This window comes from Miniopterus schreibersii (assembly GCF_964146895.1).
Source record: "Miniopterus schreibersii genome assembly, chromosome: 1".
Classification (NCBI taxonomy): Eukaryota; Metazoa; Chordata; class Mammalia; order Chiroptera; family Miniopteridae; genus Miniopterus; species Miniopterus schreibersii.
Genome location: NC_138101.1, coordinates 51,097,139 through 51,111,389, shown reverse-complemented (window position 1 = coordinate 51,111,389; position 14,251 = coordinate 51,097,139). Strand labels below are relative to the sequence as shown.

Sequence of the window (14,251 nt, the reverse complement as noted above, 5' to 3'; positions counted from 1 at the left end):
AGTTTGCTTAGCCCGACCTTTAGAATATACCTCATTTTGGGTGAATGGATAAAATTATGTTTCTAAACTTGCAAAGCTGAAGACTACTTTCAAATACTTTCTAGATAGTTCTGGGGTCAGGAAGATTTTTAAAGATTGATCCAGTGCTAGCTACTAAGGAAATGGTGGAAACTGGCAGAACCGGAAGGCACACACTGCTTGCGGCTCCCCAATATCTATTGTTATCTTTGTCTTTATTAACAAAACCAAGATTTTGCTCAGGGCAGCAATATGCCTGAATACAAATAACTTTTTTGAAGCTAGAGAGGGCCATGTGACATAGTTCTTGCTAATAAGAAGTGGAAGTCTACTTGTGATTTCTGGAAAATTTTGTTTTCTTGCCCTAACTAGGCACTAACTAACCCTTTCTCCTGTCATTCTTCCTATTTCCTTTCTGGAATGTGGACATAATAGCTGGAGCTGCAGCAGCCATTTCTAGACCATGGAGGAAAGGCCAGGATAATTATGTATCTGTTGATATTCTTGAACTGTAGAATCAATCCCAGAAACCGCCTACTTCTAAACCTCCTTTTTTAAAGGAAAGAGATCTCTAATTTGTGTAAGACCATTTGGTTGGTTTTTGGTTACTTGCAATCAAATGCAATCCCAAATTAATATGTTAACATTTAAATTAGATTAAAAATATCATGCAGGTCAATGCAGAATTTGTTACATATTCCCCCACCATCACAAGGTACCTTGAATGTTTCTGAATTGTGTAAAACGGGAACACAATCTCTTACTGTCTAGGTAACTGTGACCAGAGGATAGCTTTGGTGAGCTGTCCTTTTTAATTGCTTACGTTGATCACTTTGCATTTGGATAATTAGTCATGTTAAAACCAAGTGATCTGTCCTGCTCGGGCGACTCACTTGGTTGGAGTGCCATCCCATGCACCAAAAGGTTTAGGGTTCGATTCCCAGTCAGGGCGAGTGTGGGAGGCAGCTGATCACATTTCTCATGTCCATGTCTCTCTTTCCCTCTCTCTTTAAAATCAATAAAAAGCATATCCCTAGGTGAGAATTAAAAACAAAAACCCAAGAGATCTAGCAGGGTATCAGAAACCACAGATGTGAACACCCGATTTTCCTCTCAGCAGCCAATTCTCTCCTTTTTAATTCATAAATATTTCTACTAATGACATCTACCAAAGTTTTTATTTGGAGACAATGTTTCTGATCCTGCAATGCTTAGGACTATAAGATACCATTCTTTTAGAAAACAGCACTTTTGTTCAGTTTCATAAATTATTCCATCACAATTTGCGTTTCCCCTTCTACAGCACAGAGTGGCCTGTGACAGGGAAACACCTGGTCGCCCAACTCACTTCCCAGCTTCCTGGTACCCGGGGACACTGACAGTTCCGGCTGACGAATGAGTGGCAGTCATGTGCTTTGCCTCCAGGCCTGCCCTGTCCACACAATCCTCCCGCAGGTGGCCCTCCATGCTCTCCCCGTTCCGGCTGGGGGCATGGAGGTGACCCCGGGATGACCTTGGAAGCTATATGCTGACTACAGAGCCTCTGTCAGAGGAGAGCTGTTGGCTGAGCTCTTCTTCTGCCCAGAACTGTTAGACTGGAAATGATTGTTTGAGCCATTATGTGTTTGGGCATATATTTTAGAGTGCTCAGTTATCTAATGTGGGTAAGAGCCCACTTGTATTTATTCTTTCCCTTGATATTTGAATGCCTCCATGTGCCACCCTGGCTCTGTGGCCTGCCGTGCTTTTGAACTAGTGTGGCCCTAGCAAATGGTTCATCCCATTTGGTTACAGTGGAGCCAGGGCCCAGAGAAGGGCGGTAACGTGTTTACTGTAATGAAGTTTCCAGGGGCTGTAAACCGAAAACTGCATTTTCCTCCCACTTTCCATTTCCTAGCTACGCTCTTCCCAGAAGAGGGATCTTGCCTCAGCTCTCCCCTCTCCCATCTCTGCTGACTTCAGATGGTGGATAATCACCTCCAGCTGCACTGGCTCCTAGTGCCTGGCTGGCCTGGTTTCCTGTGCTTATGACAGGGAAACAAGGCCTCAGGATTCCAGCTCACTCAAAGCAGGGGTTTCCAAATATATATATATTTTTAAAGATTTTTTTAATTGATTTTGAGAGAGAGGGAAGGAAGAGGGAAGGCGGGGAGAAACATCGATCGGCTGCCTCCTGAACATCCCACACTAGGGATCGAGCCCAAAACCCAGGCATGTGCCCTGATCGGAAATTGAACCAGCAAACAGGACGACGCCCAACCAACCGAGACACAGTGGCCAGGGCTCCAAATATCTTTTAAAGCCACAGAAACCTTTAAAACGAAATCTTCAGCTACAGCCCAAGCTATAAAAACTATTCTTAATGAGAGGGACATAGTGGTGGTGATGCTGCTTTTGCCAGATCTGAAGCCACTTCTGGGGTGAGGGTTGAAACCCACTACCTGGTGAGGAGTCAACCATCACCGCGGGGCTTCGGGCATTGACTGATGTCTCCTGCGCTCATGTAGCCTCATATACAAAGGAATAGGCCCCGGCAAACCGCTGCACTTGGGCATGACCAGAAATGCAAGTGAACTGGCTCAGAGTCGGTCAGCCCGTGAGGGTGAGCCAAGCAGCTTCCTGGGGCTCGACAGGCAGCCGCTCACGGTGAAGGGGCGGCCGCCAGGATCAGGGTGCTGCAAAACGCGCCCACTGATGAGAATCGGAAGCCAGCTCCTGAGGCGGATCTCCTTCCCTTCAGGCAAAACCAAATATGAATCTCCCGGGTAGGGGGACAGTGTCATCTTTTATTACTCCTCGTATCTGAGAGAGACTGAGCTTTACCACAACCGGAACCTGAAGATATTCTGACACAGGCGCCTCTCAGGCCAGCTGGCGCCCCTCACGGGGCAGCGGGAAGGGAGCTGACTTTCTCAGCCACTGTCCGTCGGTACCTGCCCCTCACGGCAGGCTTGCTGAAGACCTGTCGGGTTCCTGACGACGCTCGGGTCCCTGTGGCTGGCACCACTGGGCCCAAGTCGGGAAATGGAAATTTGGGGTCCAGAAGTCCTTGCCTTCCTAGGTACCTGGGTGTTGTTAAATTACACACTGAAGATGTTTAATTAGTCCACACACACTTTTGGCTTGTTCATGTTTTAAGGTGTATTTTTATTTACAAAGTGAGATGATACATAACAAAGAGGTGATGCAGTTACAAATAATCTGAGCACTCCAATTTTCATGAAAAAGTATATAAATATATTACAGTAAATTCTATATAGTAAACATTAGAAATTGATACAGTAAACATTTGCTACTTTTTTTCTATGCCAACACTACTGCCATTTAAAGCTTAAATACTGGTTTTAAGTATCCCCTATAAAATAACTACTTTATTAAAATACTGGAAAAGAATTTTTCTATAAACAAGATTGGTACATTAAAAATAGACTCAGTGTGTCCCTGTAAGAATGTCCACTATAATCAAATGCTGCCTTAACTGACCCTAAGAGCTGCATTATTCACTTAGTGTTAACATTTTAAAAAATAATTATCGTGTTAAAGTAGCTGTAAAAATACAGCATTTCGACATCGCACTGTCAGGGATGACGCCCCTCCAAGGTAGAGGAGAATGAACATGATACTGTGCGGACCTGCTGCGCCGTCTCCGTTCGTGACGAATCAGAATCTGCTGGAAGCTAAGGCGAGGGCCAGAAAGGGTCCAGGAGGCTGATCTTCCCAGGTCATTTCAGAGGCTGCGGCTGCTCTTTCTGTTCTTCTTCAGCTTGAAGACGTGTCAGCACATAAAGGATGACTTGGTAGCAGAAAATATATTGATCCTATAGGAGGGAGGGGAGAGGAGAGAGAGGACTTTAGATGTAGAATGTGAATGTTTTATAAATATAGCTTCACCATCTGATGTTTGAGTAATTTTGAAAATATGGGAAATATTTAATGTGAGAAGCAAGATGTAGAATTGTGCAGTGTCATAAAAATGGTAAAAAACAGAAACCAGACTGATAAAATGAGAAAGGAAAAAGCCTTGGGGTGGGGTGGGGGGAAGGGACAGAAATACCCAGAGTGCTAAGTGAAGCTGTCTCTGATTGGTGAGCTACTTCTATATTTTTGTGATTTGTTTTTATAATGCAAAAATAAACTTTGTAAAAAATTTATTCTAGATTTATTGAACTCATCTTGGTGTTTTGAAATATCAAGAAATTAACATCAAAGAAGCTACACAAAATACTTTTCTTTAAATATCTGGAACAAGAATATGGAAATAAAAGTTTTTTGAAAGTTAACTTTTTTGGTGAAATTATTCTCTATTAAGTTGATGGTGCCTTGGTCTGAGTTTTCTTATTTGACAAGGAATGAATGAGTCTGAAAATAAGTTGAAAAATTCACAATATACTAAATGGAAAGTAATAAAACAGTAACTATCGCATTGAAAATAGTTGCATGTGTGTGAGCATGCACCCCTGTGACTGAGGAATCTAAGAATGTTGCCAAAAACGGTAACAGCTCTGAAGTGGAGGAATATAAGTAACCCTTTATTTACTTTTTGCTCACCTGTCATTTACCTTTCCCCTATTTTCTACATGTTCACCTTTAACCTTCTCTCACACCCCAAACAATTCATTAGCAAACCCACCTTCCTTCTCCCTCCCTCCCTGCCTCCCTTCTTTTTAAGATTTTTTACTGATTTTTAGAGAGGGAGAGGGAGAGAGAAACATTGTTTGGCTGCTTCCTGCACGCCCCCCACCGGGGATCGAGCCCGCAACCTGGGCACGTGCCCTGACTAGGAATCGAACCGTGTGACCTTCAGGTTCGCGAGTCAATGCTCAACCAGAGTCACGCAGCCAGACTGGTCCTTTAAAATGTGAGTCAGATCATGTCACTCCACACTGACAACCCTGTCATGTCGCCATTTCACTCAGAGCAAAGCCTAAGCCCTGGTCCCATCACCTCCCCCTCCTCCCTCTACCTCAGCTGCGCTCGCCATGACCTTTCTTAAGCACGTAAGACCCACCCTTACCTTGGGCTTGCGCGCAGGTGGTTCTTTCTGCCTGAAAGGCTTTTACTCCCAAGAATCTACACGACCCCCTCCTTCACCTCCAGATCTCTGCTCAAGTGTTATTCTCAGCGGTGCCATCTGCTTAAAATAGCACCTCAACATGCTGCGATGCACCCTCTTCACCCTGCCCTGTGTTCTCTCCAAAGCACGTATCACTTCAAATACCCTGTCTGATTACTTAATGGGTCCATTGTGTGCCTTCCCCACCACCCCACTGGAAGGCTGTGCTGCTCCAGCAGGGCCCTGCCTAGTCCCTGGTGCGCTGAGCGCCTGGCGGAGCACCTGCCCAACCAGTGCCCTCTCTGGGTCTAAGCTGCTGCTACAGAGCAATATGCTTGCTTTACCTAAAAAAAATGACTGTGAAGTAGCTGAATATTTAGACTTAATTCGAATTAAAAAGGTATATAGAGAGGAAAGTAGGAAACTTCTAATTTTAAAGATAGTAAACTTCTATATACTCCAAGAGGTAAGGAAATGTGAATTTATATGAAAACGGCTTCCGCATCCCTCCCCCCAGAACAAAGAGGAGAGTGGACCTGCTCAAAGCAGACGGACACTAAGTAATGCTGTCCCTGTGAGGGACACGAGGCTGCAGGGCAGTGGTGAGAAACTGGTCTGATTTCAGGTGAGTGAAATGAAAGTGATCAAAACAGAGGACAGACAGACCCACCCATTCTCTCTGCCCAAGGACGCCTCGTCCAAGTCCAGCACCCGGCCCACCTTGCTGCCTTCCTGCTGATGCTGCTGAATCCACTCCCTCCTGGGGCATTTCTGTTGCGAGAACATTCCCTTCTATCTTTTTGGTTGGATATCGGGAAGGAAGGGCACTAATTACATGCTATTTTGCACCAACCCCCATGTCTGGGGCCAACATACCAACCCACGCTCTGTAATCTATTCAGTGGAAATATTGTGTTTCTTCATTTTTAAAATTAAAAGGCAACATTTAAAAAAAAAAGAAATACTTTTAGAAATACTTTTTGTTTTCTGAATTAGTCCTTATGCTTAAAAAAAAGTCCCTCTTTACCATAAATCTTTGGATTTATGCAATAATGTGGGAATCCTCAAAAGAGAAATGGTTTAACTGGAACTTTTAAAATATCCAAATCTTCAAGAAAATCCTCATTAGAAGACACCGAGACTCACCTCTGTCTGAACCATCCCATGCCTCTGTAGTCTCATGCAGCGTACTAAATCAGAGATGTCAAACTACCAAAAACAAAGCAAAGCAGAGTCTACATGTTAGGTAAAAAGTACAGTCCAGTTTAACCCCAAAGATTCACAGAGCCGTGGCGTATACAGACTTCTGTACCCCATTCTCCTTCCCCTTCTAGCAGACGAAACTAGTCTGGACAAAATGATGACTTTGCCATCATTTGATAATTCTATTTATGATCTTTCAAGAATTAAGGAAGGTTATTCTACTTGAAGATCCCTAACAGAAATTCTTTTCCTTCTGGCAGGAAGAGATTAACCAAAGAGCTTATATGCATGTCTGCACAGCCCATGGACACACACAGTGCAGTGAAGGCCTGGGGTGGGGCGGGGGCCAGGAGGAGGTGGGCAAAGGGAGGAAAATGGGGGACATCTGTAATACTGCCAACAATAAAAATAAATTTAAAAAATCTTGTCCCCTCTGAAATTTGACTAATTTCTAATTAAAAAAAAACAACACACGAGGAAAATGAATTTTCCTATGCTTTGCTTTTCAGAATAAAATGCCTGATCTTTTTATTTTCACTGATATGTAACAGTAGGAAACAAGGGAGAAGCAGGCTATTTTGTTTTTGTCCCACCTAAATTATTATGGTAGATGTAAGAGTGTGAAGTGCAGATAGAACTGTTGTCACTAAAATTCTTTAAAAGACAAATATTTTAATTACATATTACATATAGTTCAATATTCTAACATTTTAAGTAATGTTTATACTAATTTAGGTTTTAAGTAACATTACACTCATTAGCTTCGTTTATTAATGATTTTTAAATTGGGAGTAATTGTTTAGAGATAGACTAGCATCAATTTGTTTAACAAAATACACACTGCCCACCTACAGGCAACAATAACAAAAAAGAATATAAGCCTGTTCATTTCAAAATGGACTTTCTTTTGTGCTTCAGTGTTTCTATCCCTGAAAGTATAATAACAATATTTACTTGCTCTTATACAAGTCTAAAGACTATGAAGAGTAAAATGCAATGCTGCATAAGGGACTTCTGAGCACATGGCTAAAGAAACCCACTAAGAAAAATATAAATTTGAGGTATTATTTCTTTTTCATTACAGTCTATGCAGTTTTGAATGCTTACAAAAATACAATTCTATAATCTGTAGTAACAAAATTAAGGCATTCATACAAACTGATGAAAAAATTCCCAAGATCTCAACATGTTATTAAAAATTAGATTCCACTGTTACTTTTGGTCGAATGCTCACTCAGCCTACCCTTGCACTCACCTCAAGATCTTGACCGATTAGTCCTAGAACCACATCTATGCATATCAGGGTCCCCGAACGCCCGATGCCAGCGCTGCAGTGGGCGATGATTGGCCCTGACCTGTGAACGTGTCTCATGTAAGAGATGAAGGTGAGCAAGTCGTCTGGCTGCGAAGGGGTATCATGGTCCGGCCAGGCGGTGAAATTCAGATGTGAAATGTGTCGCACCTCTCGTGTCTGAAATTATACAACAGAATAAGAATATAAAGGAATACTATATTGCTCACATGTAATTCTTAATATTTTGTCCTTTCAAATTTTAGCTTTTCCATCAGATCAAATCAAATGAAAAGTAAAAGAGACAAAAAGACTCCATCAAACAACACACACATGGAGGGCCTTTAGTAAGGAGGCTGCTAGGTCCACATTTTAAATAGCAGTAAAAACTACTTTTTGGAAATCCTAAAAGAAAAGTGCTTTGATAACGACCTTTTTTTAATGACCCTATTTCATATTCACTCCAGAGAAAAGCCAGAGTTCACTGCAATGGCTTAAACACCCTACATCATTTGGCTCAGCTACCTCTCAGACCTAACCTCCTCCTCTTGGCCATCCTGCTCTAGCCACGGGGATCTCTCTGTGGCTCTTTAAAAACAATGGGCAGCCTGGCCAGTGTGGCTCAGCAGTTGAGCATTGACCTAGGATCCAGGAGATCAAGGTTCGATTCCCGGTCCAGGCACATGCCCGGGTTGTGGGCTCGATTCCCAGCAGGGTCCGTGCAGGAGGCAGCCGATCAATGACTCACTCACTCATCTTTGATGTTTCTCTCTCTCTCCCCTTCTCCTTTCCTCTCTCTGAAATAAATACATATTTTAAAAAAACAAAAACTTATTTAAAAAATAAAAACAAAAACAAAAATAATAACAACGGGCACAATTCAGCCTCAGGGCCTTTGCCTCACTCTTCCTGACTGAAATGCCCCCCCGCCCCCCGAGATCCATGTGGGTCATTCAACACCTTCACATTTTTTTCCAATAAAAAACCAGGAAGGAAATTCTCAGGCTATGTTTCTACGCCTCCAGTAGAAGTGAGTGAGTGTGCTTTGTTTCTGTGAAAGTAGCATTACTCTTTTTCTTCAAGAGAGCTACAACTCCGACAGGAAACCCATCCCTCACACCTAGCTAGTGTCACTGGGGGAGGGGGAATAAAGTGTGGGGCTGAGGAAACGGCAGCCTTAAGATACACCCAACTGTCTAATTCAGGCTAAGCTTATTCAGTGCTTAGGTGGCCACAGCAGGAACTCCTTGAATGACAAATGTTTATGCTGCAATTGTCCACGTATTACCAAAGGTGTCGTCTTTATGGAGGAATATCTTCTACTCAAAGGTTTTTATAAAACAGTTTTATTGAGTCTACTTAGAGGTTTGATTTTTAAAAAAATGAGTTTCCAGCACACAGCCTCTGAGCCACTCTGTGCTATCACTAAGCAAAGGATGGATGATCATATTAAAAGCCCTGCACTCTCATTTTCATTTTAACACAGTACGTACTGGAGAACACTGGCAGAATTTAAGAAGAGGGTCACATTTAAACTTATATCAGATAAAAAATAATAGGTGGCATTAGCCCCACTGAAATGGGAACCAAGAAATCACTGGCTTTTTCTGAGAAACACATTGACACAATCATGGAAACAGTCCAGGCTGCTTTCCAGCTAGGAGATAAGCCTTAGAAAGGGAAGATTTAATCCCCTTACCTGAATATCTTCCAGGGTCAGTGCTCTCACTACAAAGCCCTTCAGCGGCTGCATTTTCACCAGCGCCAGCCGAAGCCTGTTGTTGACCATGGTCGTTCTCCCGAGGATGTTAGGCCAGTAGCGCTGGCATTTGACTTTTCCCCCCTCTACTTCTTGGGTCATCATGGCTATCACTGTGGAATTCTGTTCCCAAATCATCTGCCAGAAGTCGCCAACAGTTGTAGGGAGAGGCCCCTGGCAGGCGATGTAAACGAACTCTTCTTTCCCTACTGGTATCCTAATGAAGCTGGCGTTGATATATCCGCCTTCATCTCCGAGAGGCACCCTTGTAGCATCATCTGTGAATTTCCCACCACAAAACAGAGCTGTCTACCTCATGCATTTTCAAACAAAGCTTTATAAACAGGGTGATGAGAAATTCCTCATAACCACAGATGAAATCACAAACATTTTAACAAAGGCATCTTTTCAGATTATAGTGTAAATCATTTTCTATTTACTCATCCCATTCGTGTGACAAGTGATCTAAGATGGCAAGTCCATTTCTGACTGATACTATTTACACAGATCTGGCTGAAGATATTAAAATTAATAAGTTAATAAATGCCCTTAGAAGTTCTTAATAACTAGAAAATCAAATACAACTTTGTTACTTCTTTGCCATCCTTATTTCTAATGATGACAAAAATAATGAATTTAATAATGAATGGCAATGCAGAAAAATTATTTCATAAAACAAAAATTAGTATCACAGTGAAACTATTAAAGTACTTATTACAAACATAATTGGAATAATTAACTCTTGCTCATCTAATTAAGTTATACTCTTTTTAATAAGCAGCCAAAATAATAAACACAATAAATAAAAAGGGAGCTCACTTTATTCTCTACGCATACGGACTCTTGTCTTTGTCTAATTGTAAATTTTATATAGTCAAAATATAAATTTTCAAAACAGGTTGCTCCAGTGAAAAATATACATAAGCCGTCCTATCCAAGAGAATTACTTTGTATGCACTTACACATCAGAAGTCCTTTCTATTTCAAATATTTATACACTTAACTGGTAATTTCTGTGATTACCAAATTATGACTTTTAATAATAGGTTTCAAAATCCTCCATTGATTGCTCTTCTGCTACTTGACTGTATCTCTTAGTCCACAGAAACAAACCTGCTCAATGGTTTTGGATTCATGGCTTATCCCACTTGGACCCTGAGATAATAGCCTGGCCATTTTCTTTTTTTTTTTTTTTACCTGAAATAATTCCCATCTACTTTATGCCAAACCATAATTCAATCCATTTAAAAACGCTAAGATTCACTTCTTACAAGAAGTTTTCCAAAATGAATTTTGTTTTCCATCTTGATTGAAAAAATGCAACTGTATTATTGTTTATTGCATGATGTCACTACTGGTTGTTATTTTTCTTTGGATTCATGACTTCGTGGCAAAGACAGGATCAGTATGTCATATGGTATAGTCCATTGTGCTAATATATATACAAATTTAGCTGATAATTTTTATAAGTTGCTAGACATGAATATTTTGGCTATGTACATATATTCATATATAATTTTTAAAAAATCAAATGTTTGGTAATATAGGTAAAACATGGGTAAAAAGAGTTTTTCTTTTCTTTCTGGTACCTGAAATAACTCAGAGTATAATGCAACCTGGTGGTACCACTGTAGCCACATGCATGTACATAGCTGTTATGTACCAAAGACATTTCTCTAAACTTATAATGAGTGGAATAAGTAGCTGTTGGTTGTGACATATGAACTAAAAAAGTGCTCAGCCAGAAGAAAATTCGTATTGTTAAAAAGACTTTAAAAATACTGATTTGGCATCACTGATTAATTTCTAATACACTGTCAGCAATAATTCATGAATGTCTGAAGAAATATTTAATATTCTTCTAACTGATTTTCAGAATAGATTATTTTAAAAGGAATTCACACTGTATACCTAAATTTATTTGTTACTAATGTAAATCTTTGAATGTGCATTTATGTGAGAGATAGGTAGGATAACTTCAAGCCAAATTGGAACTTACAGGGAAGTATATTTTTATATCGGTTCTTCCTTCTGTTTTCCTTCGTTTGTCCAATTAGACACTGATCCAAAGGTTTTAATTCTTGAAGATTCTGTAAGCAAAAATGGAAATAAAGTTAAATTTGCTGAGATAAGCAGTAATTCAGTAATACCAATAACTGCAAATGCTTTAAATGTTCAGGGTGTAAAACTGGCTATTGATCAGGAAAGACTTTGAGTGTTAAGAAATAGCTATGTCTTGTCAAGATAAATCAGCCTAAATTCCCAATACTAATTTATACACCAGTTGTTAAAATATATTGTTTCAAATATCTTTTTCATGTTGTAGTTAACTAACTTTGTGAGGTAGCACTCTGTACCTTAATTTTAAATTCAGTTTAAAGATGTCTATAATTATAATATAGAAAAAAATACAACTTATAAAACCAACTTTGGCTTAAAGTAATAAGGTGGAGCAGAATTTCTTGACAATATTGTCTATGGGGTCATAGACTATTCCATGTGGTAGAGTTGTAGTTAGACAGTATCATGTTCTAAAGTCAACTCACTTTTCATTCCATCCATCCATCATCCATCCACCCATCTACCACTCACTCAACAAATATATACTGAAAATGCCGACTACATATGCAAGGCACTGTAAAATGTGTTGGGAATACAGTTGTGAGAAAAAAAATATGATTCTGGCTCTCCTGGAGCTTACACCCTATTGGGAGAAAGAGGCAGTAAAGAAGTAAACAAGCAAATATTGTGATATATGCTTTGAAGAAATTAACAGGCAACAGAGAAAAAGAAAAGATTTATGTTATAAAGGGTTGTGATGGAAGGTCTCTAACATTTTTTTATTTATTCTTTATTAAAAAAAAAAAAATTTATCTTAGCCCAGCTGGATTGGCTCAGTAGTTGAGCATCGACCTATGATCCAGGTGATCGAGGCACGATTCCCAGTCAGGGCACATGCCAAGGTTGTGGGCTTGATCCCCAGTAGGAGGAATGCAGGAGGTAGCTGATCAATAACTCTCTCATCACTGGTTTCTCTCTCTCTCCCTTCCTCTTCCTGAAATCAAAAAAGACATATTAAAAAAAATTTTATCTTAGAGAGAGGAAGGAAGGGAGAGAGCGAAACACTGATCGGTTGCCTCCCACATGTGCCTTGACTGGAGATGGAACCTGCTGCCTTTCAGTGTTCTGGGTGATGCTCCAACCAACTGAGCCACACCAGCAAGGGCAAGGTCTGTAACATTTAAACTTACTTAAGACCTTAAAAAAGAAACCATTTCTGCAAAATGAAGAGGAACAGTATATTCTTAGAGCTGTGTTAAATTACAAACTATTGCTAAAGATGAACCACATCTAAAGTATTAATTATGAAGTCTAGTGGATAGTTGGAACAGATAGTTGACTTAACCCTCCCTCCCCCCCAAATGCTTTATTCCTACAGATGAGGCAGGGAGAATAATCTTCAGGGACATTTATCAAGCTCCAAAGTGGCTAAAGAGATCCCTTTAAATCAACACTATGTTTTAGGATCCTAATTAAAAAAATAATTTACTGCTGGATATGATGAGATGGTGGTGCTTTTATAGTTGGAAGTTAAGTTGTAAAGTAATAGACATTTTCAAAATCTTCAAAATTTCTTCTAACCTTGAATAAAATTTTGTTTGAGAAATAAAAACCATCTGCAGAAGCTACTTACCTCCAGCTCCTTGGAAGGAATTCCTTGATCTAGCAAACCCCGCAACATTCGAATGACTGATTTCAACTTGGTACCAGTGTATTTACCAGAGGGAAGCACATTGACGATGGGAAGTGCAGTGAGCTCCTCATTTGTCAGAAAGGCATAATCTAACAAGAAGTCAGCAGTTGATTAAAAAAAATTTAATCAACACAAAACTTAGCCAATAAGGAAACTAAATTTAGTCTATTCTCATCTCATCTATTTTTACAAGAGTGAGAGAGTCTTTAGGATAAATAAGGCACTAGAATGAATAGGTAGGCACATAAGTACAATCAACACAGGAAAGGCCCTTGTACTCAACTTTCAAGGAAACACCACACTGACTTCAGAAATTCTTAAGGTGCTTGACTCAAATGGCACTGTTTTCTTGAGGAAAATGTATCTAGTCCTACTATTACTTTTCATTTAAATGAGTTTCCAAGCACATGGGGAAAAAAGAAGGGAGATGCTTCAGAAATTCCTTACGATGGGCAATGCACCATCTCCCTCTTATCCACCACACACTCTGTGTACTCAGTGTCACTATCTCTGGTATTTGATAGTTTTCTCCATGCATATGAAGCCCTTGGGGTCTTCAGGGGTTTATGAAACAAGTGATACCAGTGCCTTAGAACAGATATGTGTCTAATTTAGTACCTGCTCGATGGAAACTGCTTATAACAGAAGGTAATTATTATCCTGAAAAAAAGTTGGTGAGATACCTTGCTACGGCCTACACAAATGTAGCTTTAATTACGCCAATCAGTTGATTAAGGTATTCTGATGATGCAGCTACTACACAGGCAATAGTAATGCCAGGCTCCACTGGGGACACAAACTGTACAAGATACCAAGATACCTAAAGAAGCTTAACATCCGGCTGGGGTGAAAGCTAGTTCTGAGTACAAAATTCACTCATATGAGATAACCATAAACTTTTACAGGGCCCAGTGTGAATGCAACAGGAGCTTAAGGCTAAAGAGCAGGGGCTACAGGAGTTGCTGAGCACTGTCACTGACAACAGTCTACCTGAATCCAAAAAGCATTTATTCCACTTCTTTACTTTCTTTAATCGAAGACTTCAAGTTATGAAAACATGTTCTTTCACTGCATTAGTATAACATTTCCTTTTGTGAAAAAAGAGGAATGAAACTGGATAAAAACTTCATTCCTCACTGGCTCTGTTACAAAACGAGAGGGGCAGTAATGGAA

General features: G+C 40.2%; 1 protein-coding gene across 11 annotated transcripts in view; it reads right to left on the bottom strand.

Annotated features, from left to right (window-relative positions):
• Positions 1 to 3,138: 3,138 nt before the first annotated feature.
• PTPN13 (protein tyrosine phosphatase non-receptor type 13) overlaps positions 3,139 to 14,251 on the bottom strand; it is a 173,585-nt gene continuing 162,472 nt past the window's right edge. For all 11 annotated transcript variants that reach the window (XM_081127218.1, XM_081127222.1, XM_081127224.1 and 8 more), the window contains 6 exons: positions 13,019 to 13,167; positions 11,324 to 11,414; positions 9,265 to 9,602; positions 7,530 to 7,745; positions 6,218 to 6,280; positions 3,139 to 3,836 (listed from right to left, as the gene is read on the bottom strand). In XM_081127218.1, coding sequence (XP_080983344.1) covers positions 3,741 to 3,836; positions 6,218 to 6,280; positions 7,530 to 7,745; positions 9,265 to 9,602; positions 11,324 to 11,414; positions 13,019 to 13,167 — 953 coding nt within the window. In that variant the 3' untranslated portion in view covers positions 3,139 to 3,740. The remainder of the gene's footprint in view (positions 3,837 to 6,217; positions 6,281 to 7,529; positions 7,746 to 9,264; positions 9,603 to 11,323; positions 11,415 to 13,018; positions 13,168 to 14,251) is intronic.